This window comes from Sphaerodactylus townsendi, linkage group LG05 (assembly GCF_021028975.2).
Source record: "Sphaerodactylus townsendi isolate TG3544 linkage group LG05, MPM_Stown_v2.3, whole genome shotgun sequence".
NCBI lineage: Eukaryota > Metazoa > Chordata > Lepidosauria > Squamata > Sphaerodactylidae > Sphaerodactylus > Sphaerodactylus townsendi.
In genome coordinates, this window is record NC_059429.1 from 97,956,823 (window position 1) to 97,972,419 (window position 15,597).

The 15,597-nt window shown below is 43.2% G+C and overlaps 1 protein-coding gene across 1 annotated transcript; it reads left to right on the top strand.

Annotated features, from left to right (window-relative positions):
- The first annotated feature begins 1,536 nt into the window (after window positions 1-1,536).
- GPR37L1 (G protein-coupled receptor 37 like 1) lies at window positions 1,537-14,289 on the top strand. Its single transcript, XM_048497422.1, has 3 exons — window positions 1,537-1,705; window positions 1,814-2,598; window positions 12,997-14,289. The coding sequence occupies exons 2-3, from the start codon at window positions 1,819-1,821 to the stop codon at window positions 13,804-13,806; spliced, it is 1,590 nt and encodes a 529-aa protein (XP_048353379.1). The 5' UTR covers window positions 1,537-1,705; window positions 1,814-1,818; the 3' UTR covers window positions 13,807-14,289.
- Window positions 14,290-15,597: the final 1,308 nt, after the last annotated feature.

Sequence of the window (15,597 nt, forward strand, 5' to 3'; positions counted from 1 at the left end):
TGGGGTTGCCATAAGTCAGTTGAGATTTGACAGCAAAAAAACAAAACAAAACCTGAACATCCTGAGACATATACAGCAGTGGTTTCTGTAGAAGAAGAAGAGTTTGGATTTATACCTTGCTTTTCTCTCCTGTAAGGATACTCAAGGCGGCTTACAAGCTCCTTTCCCTTCCTCTCCCCATAACAGACACCTTGTGATGTCGGTGGGGTTGAGAGAGTTCCACACTATGTGTAGGTCTACTCAGCCAGCATTTTCTACATGGCTGTGTAACTTGGTTCTCACAGACACTGTGCAATGAGTAACCATTTGTACTGTTGCTTTACTGTATAGATTCATGCCTCTGTTTATGTTTACACACAAGTGAAAATGTTCTATGGTGCTAGAAAGGGCAATTGTATATTGATGGAGTTATTATGTAATTAATGCTCCTACTGAAAAATATTCCTGTGAATTAAAACCTAGCACACCAGGAGAAAGCATGCTGTGATAATTTCTCAGTCACAGGTAGTGGAAAAATTTTAAAAATGTAATGCTCACCTGCAGACCGAAGGGAAACAGTCCATTCTGCCACCTCAGCCCTCCGCCACCTCACTATGCTGCATGTATAAACCATGCATGAGAAATGTTATGTATGGTCAATTTCGCATTGGTAAAATATAACCAGTGCAGGATACTATATAACCTGTTTGGGGGGGGGGGGGACTTGGCACAGGTCCCCCTCCCCAAAATGAGCCTGCCCTGTTTTATTTCCTTCAACCCAGGATTTTTGAACATCGCTAAACCAGCAATCCTTTTGAAAAATTCCATGCAAGCGGCCAGGCAAAAGGCACTTTATTTCCCTCCCTTCCACCAGGTAGTCCACGGTCAGGGAGAATCCACCTGCAACTGCCCTGCTGTTTCAGGGAGGCCCCTTTTTCTTTTCTTTTTTACTTTTGCATGTTGCACCTGCATAGTTACACAGGCGCAGCCAATCATATTGTGGGATGATTGGCATGGCTGTGGGGGTTCATTTGTGCATGCCTATATAGCTACACATGTGTTTCAGGACATTTTCTAAAAAAGAAAAGTGTCTCCATGTGAAGGTGTGAAAGCAACCTGGATTTTTTTCCATGAGCTGCCTGACCAGCACACATGTGAACAGGAAAACGGATTCCTTTATCACAACTGCAACCCTTTTATGTATTTGCTGCGCGGAATCAGCCTACACTGGCTATTTTGTGTACACTGACATTAAAATAGTACTGTGGCTTGGCATGAATTTAGTTATAATTAGGCTGTTGGGGACATTACCAGCAAGTGAGTGATTATTTCTGAGGTAAATTTTCTTACTCGTCCGACACACATCATACAAATCCCACCAACTTTTACTGCTGAGGCAAGTGGCTTCTATCTGCTATTCTTCCCCCTCTTGCTCAGGAATTTTTCTCTTTTCATTGCAAGCCTTAGCCATTTCAGTTTGGCCGGCAGGGGGCCTGTGGTCCAACAAAGGATGTTGGGAGTGAATAATTGGGAAAACGGTTTTCATTCTGGCTGGAGATCTGAGGGAATCCAGAACAGCAGCGAAGCTGACAGAGGCAGACTAAAGCATTGCTTCCTCCCTCCCTCTGTCTTTCTCCCTCTCTCTGTTTTTCTTGGTTCAATCCACACTCATTGAAACTTCAGTGTAGCCTTCCCCCTGTTCACCCCAGCCCAAGTTTAACTGTGTGTGAGTGGTGGGGAAGATTTTCCCCCTCCTTTTTCTCAGTTTTCAGTGCCCTCTTTGCCGTCTTTGTGAGTCTTCTTTTCTTGTGACTCTTTCTCGTTGTCATTGCAGAAGGAATGATGCCTTTGCTTTGGACAGTTATGCTTTTACTAATGTTCCTGCAGCCTCTGGAGGCCATGGTGAAGGAAAGTGCTGCCACCTCTTTTATCCAAGGACCATGCGTACCTTCCAGGAGGGAGCGACTGATTGAAGATGAGACTGTAAGGAGGCACTTCATCTCAAAAAATGCTCTGCTGGAAACACTTGGGGAGATGAGCAGGTGGTCAGAGTCCATTGGTAATCACAGGAGGACATTACTTTCGGAAGAGCCACTGAAGTGGAGAAGAACACGCAGGGGAACAGAAGATGAAGACTCCAAGCCCATTCAAAAGTACATTCCAGGAGTAAAAGTGGAATTTCCTCGGCCTATCAATCCTGCCAGCCTTCGGCCAACCAAGGCTCTGGTGCCTTCCAGCACGGATCCATTAGAGCAACGTCAAAGAAGCCCAGCTGTCCATGGAGGCACAGAGCCCCACAACAATGTAACAGTGGCATCAGAAAAGCGCTCTCAGATCCAAAATCCTCTGTACCCAGTGACAGAGAGCTCCTACAGTGCCTATGCTGTCATGTTCCTGTCCCTCATTGTCTTTGCTGTGGGTATCATTGGAAACCTCTCAGTGATGTGTATTGTCTGGCACAATTACTACATGAAAAGTGCCTGGAACTCCATTTTGGCCAGTCTTGCCTTTTGGGACTTCCTCATCCTCTTCTTCTGCCTGCCGGTGGTCATCTTCAATGAGATCACCAAAAAGAGGCTGCTGGGGAGCATTTCCTGCCGCATTGTGCCCTTCATGGAGGTAAGTAGTTCTTTTGCCCTATACCACACTAGCATTTTTGTGTGTGTCTATGTGTGTGTGTGTGAGATACCCAGGTAGTCTGTACCAACCCTTATGTACTGTCATTTAATCATATTGATCCTAATCTCTCTCCAAGGTAGAGGTATGACAGATTGATCCTCCATGGGCTATCCTGTGAGGTGTCTCCCCCAACACTGAAATGCTTCTGGGACAATGGAGACATATATTTCTACAGGTGGTATTTCTAAGCCTGATGTTACAATGATTCCTGGATCTGAGTGTTCATTTGTATTTCCTCTGTTTATATCCCATGTTTTTGGCATAGAGTTCTGTGGTTGTGCTGATCTCAGAACTATAAAACGGACTAGGTCAAGTTGTGTTTTATTCACTAATAAGAATATACAGACTAGAATATAAAAGAATATAAGAATATAAAAAGCCATCAGTTGATGGAAATATGGGTAATTCTCAGATACACAAGTGCATCAAATTGTTGAACTGAACTCATTAACCAGCAGGGGCTGAGGCTGTTGCAATGACCCAACAATTCAAAAGCTGTATTCAAACCATTGTTCTTTGTAAATGTTGTCACTTTTATATTTTCAGGCACAATTTTAAAGGAGCAGTGCAAATTTCCTTGTAAGACAAAGCCTGAGATTAAGTGACCATGCTAGAGGAAATTCTTACACAGTGGTGACAGAGCATCCCTTCTCAAGTTGCCACCTTCTTTTTCTGGCAGGGCATTTGTGTAATTCAGGTAAAGTTTAGGCAGATAAAGATTTCATCACTACTGAATCATCATTCTACAAAGTCTTTACCTGTTGGATATCTGGCTGTCATGTAGCTGTTAAAGGCACTGAAAAATGAAGTGACACTGGCAGCCCTAATTCTTATTCATTATTATGTTTCTTTCAATATATCTTTTATCTTACCCTTTTATCATATCTTTTAAAATTATAGTTCTATCTTGAGCTCTTTGCTTCATAGCATCCAAGGCAATACATACAGGGGGCCGCAGGTATCTCTCAGCCAGGTACCTACCAGACCTAGACTTTCCTTCAACAAGGTAGCTGCATTATATGGCATCAGACCATAACTTGAGCCCACAGTGGGACATCATTTGGACCACTGTCTGAAGTTGCCACATTTCAGAATAGCACATTAGATCCTTAGGGTTTCGTGTTGGGATTTGTGTGTATGTATAGTGCTGTATGTTGATAATTCTTCCATCATGTCTGCATAGTTTGCACCTGAGTGTTCTTCTTATTGATTGATAGAGATGCTAAGCATATTTCCTTAAATTTGGACAGGGAGTCTGTGGCACAGGGGGAAATTAAATTTCAGTGTCTCCTAAACAATTTATCTAACGGTAATTGCATACAAAACAAGAGTCATTGGAAAAGACAATAATGCTAGGAAAGGTTGAAGATAATAGGAAAAGAGGAAGACCCAACATAAGATGGATTGGCTCTATGTAGGAAGCCGCAGCTCTCGGTTTGCACGACATAAGCAAGGCTGTTAATGGTTGGAGAACACTGATTCATAGGGTTGCTATGAGTCAGAAGCAAACTGATGGTACTTAACTCACAACTACATCACTCACTCATGAAATATCTCTGCATCTGTTTAGTGTTTCAGCAACTCTAAAACACACTGGGATAGATCCAAAGGTGCCTTACTGTGAGCAGAAGGCACTATTGCTCATGAAAGGAGAGGTTGGGAATTTTTTTGCAAATTTCTCACTTTTAGTTAGTGTAAACCAAGCTAGTTGTGTTGGCTTCTGTTACAGGGATAATCCTCCTGAAGAGCTGACTGATTAAATGCTGTCTTTGCTTTGAGTTGCTGCCTATTTGAGCTGTTGCCCCTATTATGAAGTCTCTAAAAGAAATCAGTCACTGCCAATGGACACAGAGGCTGCTTGGTAAATGCCTTGCACTGTGGCTTTCTGTGAACCTCACTCCTCAGAAAGACATTAAGAATCATGTTGGCACGTGGAAGCATGGCGAAGATGTGTGGCTAGGGTGTCTCTGTTTGCCAAGTTATTCTGTCATCAGTATATAGCTCCTTCTGTTCTGTTGCCTCGACTTACCTAAAGGCTAAGAGTGTCCTACAAGCACTTGAGGTAAGCCATAGAGTAAAGAAAGCACACTTTGTGAGGGTAAATTCAGCTCTCTCTCCCCCGCCCCACCAGATGTGGAGAAATAAATTAGTTAGCTAACTGCTGAAGTAATTGCATGATAATTCTGTCTCTTTATTTGTGCTACAAATATATATGTTGGGTATATGCCATGACAATTTTCCCCCCAAATAATCCTGGGGATTTTAATTTAGTGGTAAAATTTTTGTTCATGGAACCCAAGCTCCTACACAACATTATAGTTTCAAGGGCCCCCAGAGGAAAGAAATTAAACTGTTTCCGACTGTCATGTGCATGCATTCCAGGATACAGTTGGAACTTGAGCAAGGCTGTTAATCACAGGACGTTTCAGAGGTCATTAATTCATAGAGACACCATAAATTAGAAGCAATTGAGCACATAAACCCATGATTGGAAACCACAGGATGCAGCAACTACCTAAACTTGTATTAGTCTAGTCAGTTCCCCCGTGAAAGACCTAGGAGCTTTGACTTCCAGGATTGGAGAAAGGCAAGATGCAAGTGTAATAATAAATAAAATAAGCCCAACACATCAAGATGTATTTGTTTGTTCAGCTTGACAGGGCAAGATGAAAAATTTACAAATCTCATATAAGGCAGCTTCATGTGGGATCTGATGCAAGCAATTCATATGTTTATTAAGTGTTTGGACATGCAAGTCAGGTCTTCCCTACCCACATAGCAGAATACCTTCTTCCTTCTATGGATGGGACAGCCCTGCTCATTCTGCTGCTTCGCTGCTCCATGTCTCAGTGCAAGATGAGAGTAATGCAGGTGGCAGGACATCTGTGAGTGATTCAGTGCTTGGCTATGGGAACAGCTCAGTGCACGGAGGAGGCAGGGAAGACAATAGGGCCTCGGTGTCTTTGGCAGGATCACTGACTGGCCGATGGGCAGTGTAAGGGCCTGCTGCAAGCTGAGTAGCGTCAAGGGAAAGCAATGCAAGGAAATAGGGTCTCGTGCTTTTTCCCTGCAGCCCACACGTCCTCTTGAGGCTATGGTTACACGCTTCGCAGGTATTTTGGCCCACAGCTGAAAATTCACACAATCACCATCCTTTGCCCCAGAAGCATCATGCTGGAAGCAAGGCCTCTGAAACTAGTTCAGGCGTTTTAATATTTGCATCCATTCAGAAACACTTCCCATTAAATATGCTCGATATTACTGATGTTACTCATTATGACTCGTTTGTAAAGGGGGGCTTTACTCTGCTTCATTAGTCAGTTTTAATCTTAAAAGTTGTGCAGTATATTTAATTATTGCAGTTTTTAAGTTGCAAAGCAGCTATTTTTTAAAAAAAAGCTTTAATTGAATGAGCAGTTCAGCTTTTGCCCAACTACACATTATGCAATGTAGGGCTGTGCAGGATACATGTTGGCCATTAATTTTTCCTGTGCTGTTAGCCAAGGAGGTCAACAGTTCTGGTACTGCATTTGCATTTTCTGTCCACATGATTTTTTTTCTGTCCCAATGAATGAATGAGAAGGGTCATGATGAATGCATATTTTATTAGATTGAAGTGTGTCCTCTGTGTCTGTCTCAATATTGCATCATTACTAGTTCCATACATCTTTATTTTACACAGAGGGTAAATTTAAGAAATTAGTTCGTGCTATGCAGTGGTGTTGCTGCTTTGAGCCACGAAGAAACAAGGGGTATAAGTGTACCAATAAGAACATTAATGGACCCTTATGAAATCACCCAGGTCAGACTGCCCCATTTTGTTCTGTGCTAGGGGATGGTATCTCTTACATTGGGTTGGACCCAGACTAAATTTTCAGCTAATGGAAGGGGTGAGGTGATTTCCACCAGTTGCTGCTTCCTCTTGCAGCCTCCCAGCTTACTTGTTCTGCTGTTCCTGAGGGTCCCCTGTCCGCCAGAGCAACATTACAGGAAGATCAATGGCTGCAATGGGAGGAGGGAGGCGAGATATTCTGTTTCTCTGACATAAGTGCCTTGTGTGAGTGGAAAATTTAGTCTGGAGCCAACCAATTCTTACCAACATTTGACCTTCAGCTGTGATTCAACTAATGATTTTGGGACAGAGGAGTACAGAAGTGAGGGTGCTTCAAACATAAGGTCCACTCTGGTACTGCCTGTCTTCACAGGCTTGGTAAACACAAAGTGAAGTTGCTGGGATATGCAGGAAGATCTTTTTCAACTGTGGCCTCTAGGCTCTTGAACGTATGCCCTTAAATGTGTGCCCAGTCCCTTTGGTTGGCCTTCTGCAAGTTGGTAAAGACACTTTCCAGAGGGGCTTTGAGCCACGCTGAATCACGAACGATTGTTTTATGGCTAGGCTCTTCTTGTGTTTTTTCCTTTACTACTTCTGCTTCTTGGCTTGTACTGGATGGTATTGTTTTTTAAATTCATTTGGTGGGCTTTAGTTTCTCTGTATTTTGTTTTTGCTGAGTCTTGAGTGGGTTTTATATGAGATTTGTAGTTGTAGTGTATTTTAGTCCTCTGTTAATGTTTGTAGTTTTTACATGTGTCTCTGTGTTGATGTGGTAAATTAATAAGCCGCCTTTAGCATAGAAGAGCAGGATATAAATGAAGCAAATAAATGTCTTCAGCTCAGCAGCCTTTTAAATGTCACAATGGAACCAAATGACTCAAAACCACACAGCAGCCTGGCATGGCAGCTAGAATTGCTTCCATCCGCAGGAGAACAGTAGTATCAGACCATTTGCACTTCAGGTTTCCTGATTCACTGAAGCAGATGGCAACACAAAGGTGTACTCCAGAGGTGAAGACTTTCCCCACCTGCTGATCCAAGCTTATAAACCTGCACTGCAATCTTAAGTAGTGTTGAACCCTTCTAAGCCCATTGAAATTAATAGGTACAGACAGGTATAACTCTGTTAATTGCATTGACATTACATTTCCAATCATTTTTCACCCTTAAATTTTAAGGCTGCATCCCTTCTACTGTACCTTATGAATAAGAGTCATTCTACAAATGCAGCAGAATCACTTGCTCTGAAGCTGCTCTACTTGGTAGAGGACTAATTCTTTATGAAAAAAACATCCCTGTATATAGCAAACATGTAAGGGAATGGATCTGAGGGAGATCTGGCTGCGACATCTGTCACCCAATTGGTCGCCAGGGTTGATTCGCCGGATCTGGCTGGCTAGATGGGTGTCCCTTTCCTCCCTCACCAATTCAGGAACGTCCCTCCCAAAGCTATGCACTCAGTGGAAGTAGATGACCTCCCAGAAAGGAGTGTACCATTCTTCAGTCAAGGGGAGTATATTATCTAGTGAAATGTGGAAGAATTTTAAGAGCATGCAGGTTCAAAGCAAATCTTAGTTCTGTTTTGAGCTATGATACCTTCCCTGACCTAACACGAACACCCTATCCAACATTTCAGGCTCTCTTCTGTTAATCTCATTTTTTGTCATGTATCCATCATCTGAACTTTATGAAGATATCGATTTCATTACAAGATTTCATATGACATTTGACTCTAGATGCAGTCTTGGGTCTATTTGACAAGAGTTTTTAAAATAATGTTCTTTCTTGAGGTTTCTAAAAGCCAAGCTAAATGTGAAGGTGGCCACGTTTGCTTGTTCACAGATCTACTGTATTCATATACAAAACAGGGGCGAGATCTAATTGTAACATCAGAAAGTGAGATGAAGAAAACCATCCCTTCCTTACCTCCTCCCAGTCCACTGCCCCATGAATTTTACTCACAACCTGCCCTACTTCCAGTGTAGGAGCTGGGATGGGAATGTGGGAAAGGAGTTCAAGTGATGGACCTTAGGGTTGAAAGGTGGGGGCGGGTTCAGCGACCCACACTTGCCATGGCCCTTTTCATGTTAAAATGGTAGCTCTATCCCAAGACAGACATGGCAACAAACAAATATGGCTGCCACTGTTAACATCTAGTTTGAACATAAGATGTACATAAACTAGGGATGTCAACTGAGGTAGCAGCATGAATAGTTGATGATTAATGGGTCTGTATTAAGAAGCAGCGCAGTGTAGTGATTAAAATGCTCTATCCCAAGACAGACATGGCAACAAACAAATATGGCTGCCACTGTTAACATCTAGTTTGAACATAAGATGTACATAAACTAGGGATGTCAACTGAGTAAAGTATATTTAGTTGATGATTAATGGGTCTGTATTAAGAAGCAGCGCAGTGTAGTGATTAAAATGCTCTATCCCAAGACAGACATGGCAACAAACAAATATGGCTGCCACTGTTAACATCTAGTTTGAACATAAGATGTACATAAACTAGGGATGTCAACTGAGTAAAGTATATTTAGTTGATGATTAATAGGCCTGTATTAAGAAGCAGCGCAGTGTAGTGATTAAAATGCTGGACTAGGATCTGAGAAACTCAGGTTTGAATCCCCACTCAACCATGGAAACTTGCTATATGACCTTGGGCTAGTCACACACTCACAGTCACAACCCTGGCAATATTTGGATGGGAGACCTCAAGGGATAACAGAGGCATGGTACAGAGACAAACCAGCACTGAACTCTCTCTTGCCTTGAAAACCCTGTGGGATCACCAGAAGTCAGCTGTGACTTGAAGGCAAAAAAAGAGACAGTCTGTTATGCAATCACTTGATAACGCATTTTTTTGAGATAATGTACGATTCAATAAACAAAGGTCACCACATCATTAGAAAGACCATCTTTTAAAAAATTGCTTTTGTCTCAGGACACAAGAAGTATGCCATTAACTCATGGCCTCTTGATTGGAAAAAAATACCCCACGTCTGGGAAACAGGGTCTATCTGCCTGCATCAGTTATCCAAGATGTGGTTTGGAAATGCAGTTGGATGGTCTCCAAGCAGCCCAGCATCTCCTGTGATGCTACTTCAAAGAATCCTGTGGTTCCCATTAGATAGTGCAGGGCAACCTTTTGGGGATGCAAAGTAAATGTCTTGGACTTGGAGTCTACAACAAAACCCTCTACAAACACCAGCTACTTGCCATATGCTGGAAACAAACAAGAGCATTGTCAACTCATACAGATCCTTTGTGACTCTTTAGACTCAGAGCGAGTGATCTGGGAAAGCATGTATGTGTGTCTTTATAAGGCACCGTGAGAAGCAGCCCTCAGAGCACAGGGAAGTAGCCTGGGAGGGTTCTGTTATGTTCAGGTTTGGCGGCAGTTGAAAGGAAACAAAGAATGCTGGAGAGAAGCGAGCCTCTCTTCCCAATTTCCAGTGGTTCCTGCACTCAGTGAATGCCCCTTGTTCCTGTCAGAAGCGAGCGGGTGCCTGCAATTAGGGCCCCAGAGCTCTTGGGCAGTCTATGAACAACTCTCCAGTGAGGCATTGCGTTTCCTGAGCCTAAGGAAAACTCAGTGTTTGTAATGGAGAGTGCCAAGTGAGGGCGAAGGCGGCAACAGCTGATTTTTATTCATGCTCATCATTGTCTTTCAAACCCGCCCAGCCACTGGCATTTTCTCCTCCACACTCTGCCCTCTTCCCATTTGGCAGTCAGGGATGTTTTCCTAGGATTCTGAATGCAGCGGAAATTAACAGGGACTGGTTGGGGACAACAAAAAACTTGCTTGAGCTTGTTTGGTGCTTAAGGGAACGGATGCGTTTTGGAAGCAAGAAACAAGAGAGACTGGCATTTGGAAAGGCTTTACGGACCAACACTTGTGTGGTGAGCTCTTGCTGGAGGCCTGAGAATCCCTTCCACCTCATGAGGCTAGCAGTTTCCTTGGTTTGAGCTGCTAATTGTCATGTGTAAGTCTGAACTGGCTAGTCCCTAGTATTGGGTTTCCAGAGGCTTGTTGAGACACCAAATAATAGAGCAGGTTTTGCTATGAGAGAGTCTTGCTACACATTTTTATTTTCATTTACACATTTTTATTAATCATTTTGCAATACTGAAACAATCATGAACTCTCTTTCTACCCAATGCAGTACTCATCTAAAACCAAAAGCGTAAAATTAATCCAAACATGTTAAGTTGTAAGATACAAAGGCAAATAATATTAAGGTATAAGGAACTTAAAACTGTGGACATGTTGCCAAGAGGAAAGTAGTGGGGTAGAATAGAATGAGGCAGCATGGTGTAGTGGTTGATAGCAGCAGACTCTAATCTGGTGGGGTTCAATTCCTCACTCCTCCACATAAGGCCTCCTGAGTGACCTTGGGCCAGTCAGTTCTCTCAGAACTCTCTCAACTCATGCAGTGGCAGGCAATGGCAAACCACCTGTGACTGTCTCTTGCCTTGAAAACCGTGTGGGGTTGGCATAAGTCAGTTGATGGCGCGTGCGCGCGCGCACACACACAAAAACACACAGTACAGTAGTGAGCATGAATGAGTTTAGCAAGACCACATAGACTCATTTTTTGTAACAGCTCTTCTTCAGATTTAAACAGGAAGTAGTTTATCAGCCATACTCTTCCACCTCATAGGAGGAGCCCTGATGAAAGTAGCCCTGTGAAAGAGGCTTAAGGGCCACTGTGGATTTGGTGCACCTTTCCATAACTAACAGCTTTTTATAATGCTCTTTGGAGGAAGCCTTCACAGGGAAAAAGATCCCTATCTTACAATATGCCCCTTGTGTCAGCTCTGCATGGGTGAAGCCTGAGCTTACTCCGCCAAGATAAATTATTGTAGCTGTGAGCACTGGAAAGTTAGTGGCCTACTACCAGAGTTGGGGCCCTGCCTTGATTACTTTACTCCAGAGGGGTAAGCAAATTGGACAAGCACAGGAGTCTTGCGACGTCTTGAGAACTAAGAATTTTGGATTTTGTGGACTAGAGCCCACGCAATCATGCATGTAATGAACTGGGCTAACCTATGGAAGTTCATGATGGAAAAAAATATTTGATAGGGGTTTTTTTAAGATACCAAGAGACTCCTGATCCTTTTTACGTCTGCACAGCATGAAATGGGCCATCCTGAAAATAAGACTCATTTAGAATACTGAAGATCCCTCTTTTCAGAACTTTGGGCACATTTCAGATTACCACATCTCTTAGGCCTACACTGGATAGGTGTTTTCCGAAAATCCTGCTTTGCCAACAACCTAATCTGTCATCCTATATACTTAACTAACAACAGTGCTCTTCGGAGCATCTAATGCAGCTGCCGTGGACTGTTTTTCTGGTTTTAATAGGACATCAGTCATTTCATAGTAGATCAATTTAGATTTGCTGTGGTTGAAAGTGGCTGTGGCTCAGTGGAAGAGTGTCTGCTCAGTATGCAGAAGGTACCACGTTTGGTCCTCAGCATCTCCAGTTTTTTCAAAAAATGATCAAATGGTGGTTGATGTTTATGACCTCAGCCTCTGAGACCTGGAGACCTGTTGCTCATCTGAGTAAACAGTACTGATCATGATGGACCAATGGTCTGATTCAGTATAAGGCAGCTGCATAAGTACATATATGTGTACTACAAAATACATATATCATCCTTTTGTTGGGTAGCACTGTATGACAGAGCCTTTGAAGAAGAAGAAGAAGAAGAAGAAGAAGAAGAAGAAGAAGAAGAAGAAGAAGAAGAAGAAGAAGAAGAAGAAGAAGAAGAAGAAGAAGAAGAAGAAGAAGAAGAAGAAGAAGAAGAAGAAGAAGAAGAAGAAGAAGAAGAAGAAGAAGAAGAAGAAGAAGAAGAAGAGCTGGGTTTATACCCCTCATTTCTCTCCTGTAGGAGACTCAAAGGGGCTTACAAACTCCTTTCCCTTCCCCCCTCATAACAAACACCCTGTGAGGTAGGTTGGCTGAGAGCTCCTATAGAGCTGTGACTAGCCTAAGGTCACCCAACTGGCATGTGTTGGAGTGTACAGGCTAATCTGAATTCCACAGATAAGCCTCCGCAGCTCAGATGGCACAGCGAGGAATCAAACCCGGTTCCTCCAGATTAGAATGCAGCTGCTCTTAACCACTACGCCACTGGGTGGGAGGGACTGGGGAACATCCAGCCCTGGAACATCATTTGGCCCCATCTTTAATGGCTTTAGAAATGAGGACAAGACATCTCTGCTTCTATCAGGCTGCAATCTTAATAACTGGAAGTAAGCCCAACTGAATAAAATCAGACAAGTGTTTTACGGCAACCACTTATTTTAATCTTTTACCTGTTGATTGTCTGTATTTTTTAATGTGGTGATTTTGAAAGTCACCCTGGCAAATATGGTATATTGAAAGACAAAATAAAAGTGCTTAAACAGTCGAGAAACATGTTAAGGTTAATCAAGAATTTACAAAACGTATTTATTTAACAATTTTCTCTGTTCTCTGTATTCCTAGGTGTCTTCCTTGGGGGTAACCACCTTCAGCCTCTGTGCCTTGGGCATTGACAGGTTCCATGCAGCCACCAGCCCTCAAGCCAAGCTGAGGCCTATTGAACATTGTCACTCCATCATTGCCAAACTGGCTGTTATTTGGGTGGGCTCCATGACCCTTTCTATACCAGAGCTCCTCCTCTGGCAGCTGGCACAAGACACCTCACCTGTCTCTGGCATGGTGACTGACTATTGCACCATGAAACCTTCACAGGACCTGCCTGAATCCATTTACTCTCTGGTCCTTACTTATCAGAATGCAAGAATGTGGTGGTACTTTGGATGCTACTTCTGTTTGCCTATCCTCTTCACGGTCACCTGCCAACTGGTCACCAGAAGGATCAGCACCACAGAGAAGACTGACTGCCGTGGTGCAAAGCACGGTCAGTGTGAGAGCCAACTCAACTGCACAGTGATTGGACTGACAGTAATCTACGGCCTCTGCGCAATTCCTGAAAACGTCAGCAACATTGTGGTGGCCTACCTGTCCCCTGACCTGACTAAGCAGACCTTGGACCTGCTGACCCTTGTCAACCAGTTCTTCTTGTTTTTCAAGAGTTCAGTCACTCCAGTGCTGCTGCTGTGCCTCTGCAAACCACTGGGCCAGGCTTTCATGGACTGCTGCTGCTGCTGTTGTGAGGAGTGTGGTCAGGAAGCTGCCTCCAGCAATGGTGGCTCTGATGGCAAGATGAAAACTGAGATGTCGTCCTCCATCTTCTTTGACAAGCCTCGGGAATCGCCTACTCCCGTGGGGGCCATTGGAACCCCATGTTAATAAGATCAATCAGCCCAGAGGGAAGCATCAGGAGCTCTTTCACCAGCTTCTCCCAAGACCAAAAGTTGTTGTTCTCTTTAGTAATGATTGGTGAAGTGGCTGAACAGTGGATAGAGCAGGTGTTATCTGTATGCTTGTTTCAAAACCAACTCCACTAAGGGTGATGTAGTGACGAGGCCTCACAGAGAAGCTTTCTCTTCAGTGCTGAACAGTTACCACAGTGTGTCCAGAATCCCCTAGATCCCAAACATGACCAGAGACGCCACTGCCCTGAGTGTGGGAGATGCTGAGGAATGTTCCACTTACAGACCCTCAAGAACTAAGAGACCACAGTGTCTTAGAGGACATAGTACAAATTAACCTTTCTCCATTCATGTAGTATCTCACTGTCCTCCTCCATTCCAACCCCAGAGATAGCCTCATCCACAAGATAAGCATTGCCCTACCCTAGCCTCAATAAACCAATAAACTTGATAGAGAAAATGTTTCCTGTGACATAGTTAACTTATTATAGTGCAACAGGTTATACTGTAGGAGTCTTTCCAGTGACTCATAGTGAAAACACTATTTTATCTCTGTTCGTGTCAAGGTGAGTATATATGATTTCCCATGGGAATATATTGTTTTTCTAACTGTAGCACTATATGTATATTTTAAAAGGTGCACCAGGGAGGTGTTGTTATATTGACGTAATGCCATTTCTTCTAAGTCCTGGAATATGGTACAGTCTTCAGAGCCATGATTGGTTAAGGTTCTCAGCCATGCACTTCCTTCTGCACATCACTCCCCAACACAGAGAGAAAGTTTCGGAGGCAGCTCATGAGGATCTCTGCACTTCCTCAACCTTGCTGATATTAGCTGGGATACTATGCTCCCAGCATAGCCTATGTATGATGTAATAAATAAGAGCTCTCTTATTTGCAGGCCCGTGGACACTTTTCCTGGCACCCACCCAACATTTTTAGAAAGTGGGTGGGGGCAGGTGGGCATTTTACCCATTGGCATTTGAAGATCTGATTGGCTGTGTACATTTTAAAGCAGTTGCTTTGGTGGCATCTACAACCCCAACACAAAGATTTTCTCTGTAGGATTGAAGATAAGCTGTATGCATGCCAGAAAATATTTTTAAGAATATGTTCATTTTAGAAGGCGTCATGATTCTCCCTGAAGTGTTGATGATTAACTACTGAGAGTTTTGCATGACCTCACTTTCTAAGATTTTGTGGCTGGCTCCACCTTTTTTTGACAGTTATTTGTGGTTGCATCCACCATTCAGTATCAGAATGCAATCTTCTAGTACTAGAAAGTTGGAATTCCTGGTCAGAACTTAGAATTGTGCTGTAAAAGGCAGTTCTACAGAAGGCAAAGTTTTTCCCCATCACAACATCTTCATTTGCAGAAAAGACGCCACTGTTGAACTTTCTGCTTCTCCTGCTGCTAAAACAAAGGACTTTCCAGTGAAACAAAGCGCACCCCCTCCTCCCAAAAAGTAGGAATCTTAGAAAACAGCACAGGTTTTTTGCACCCAAAAACTGAACCCTGGTAGAAGCAGTACTAAAGAACTTTTCTGTATAAAATATATCAGCTACCCATCTGGGAGATATTCTCAATCCCAGACAAGCCTCAGTAGCTCCAAAAAAGCAGTGTGATGAAGAGACAAAGATGGTCTTCAGTCAGCAAAAAGAGGCATTTGAGTTGCTCGGACTAGGGAAGCCATACCAGAGGCACACAAGGTGCCAGGATGTATCTTCGGTTATTGGGATAGTGAAGCTAGGGAAAGGGAAATAAATC

What these genes read in the sequence shown, in the direction of transcription:
- GPR37L1 (XM_048497422.1), top strand. Translation starts at nt 1,819, where the DNA reads ATGATGCCTTTGCTTTGGACAGTTATGCTTTTACTAATGTTCCTGCAG. An exon ending in GCATTGTGCCCTTCATGGAG is followed by an intron (nt 2,599 to 12,996) that starts GTAAGTAGTTCT and finishes CTGTATTCCTAG; the next exon opens with GTGTCTTCCTTGGGGGTAAC.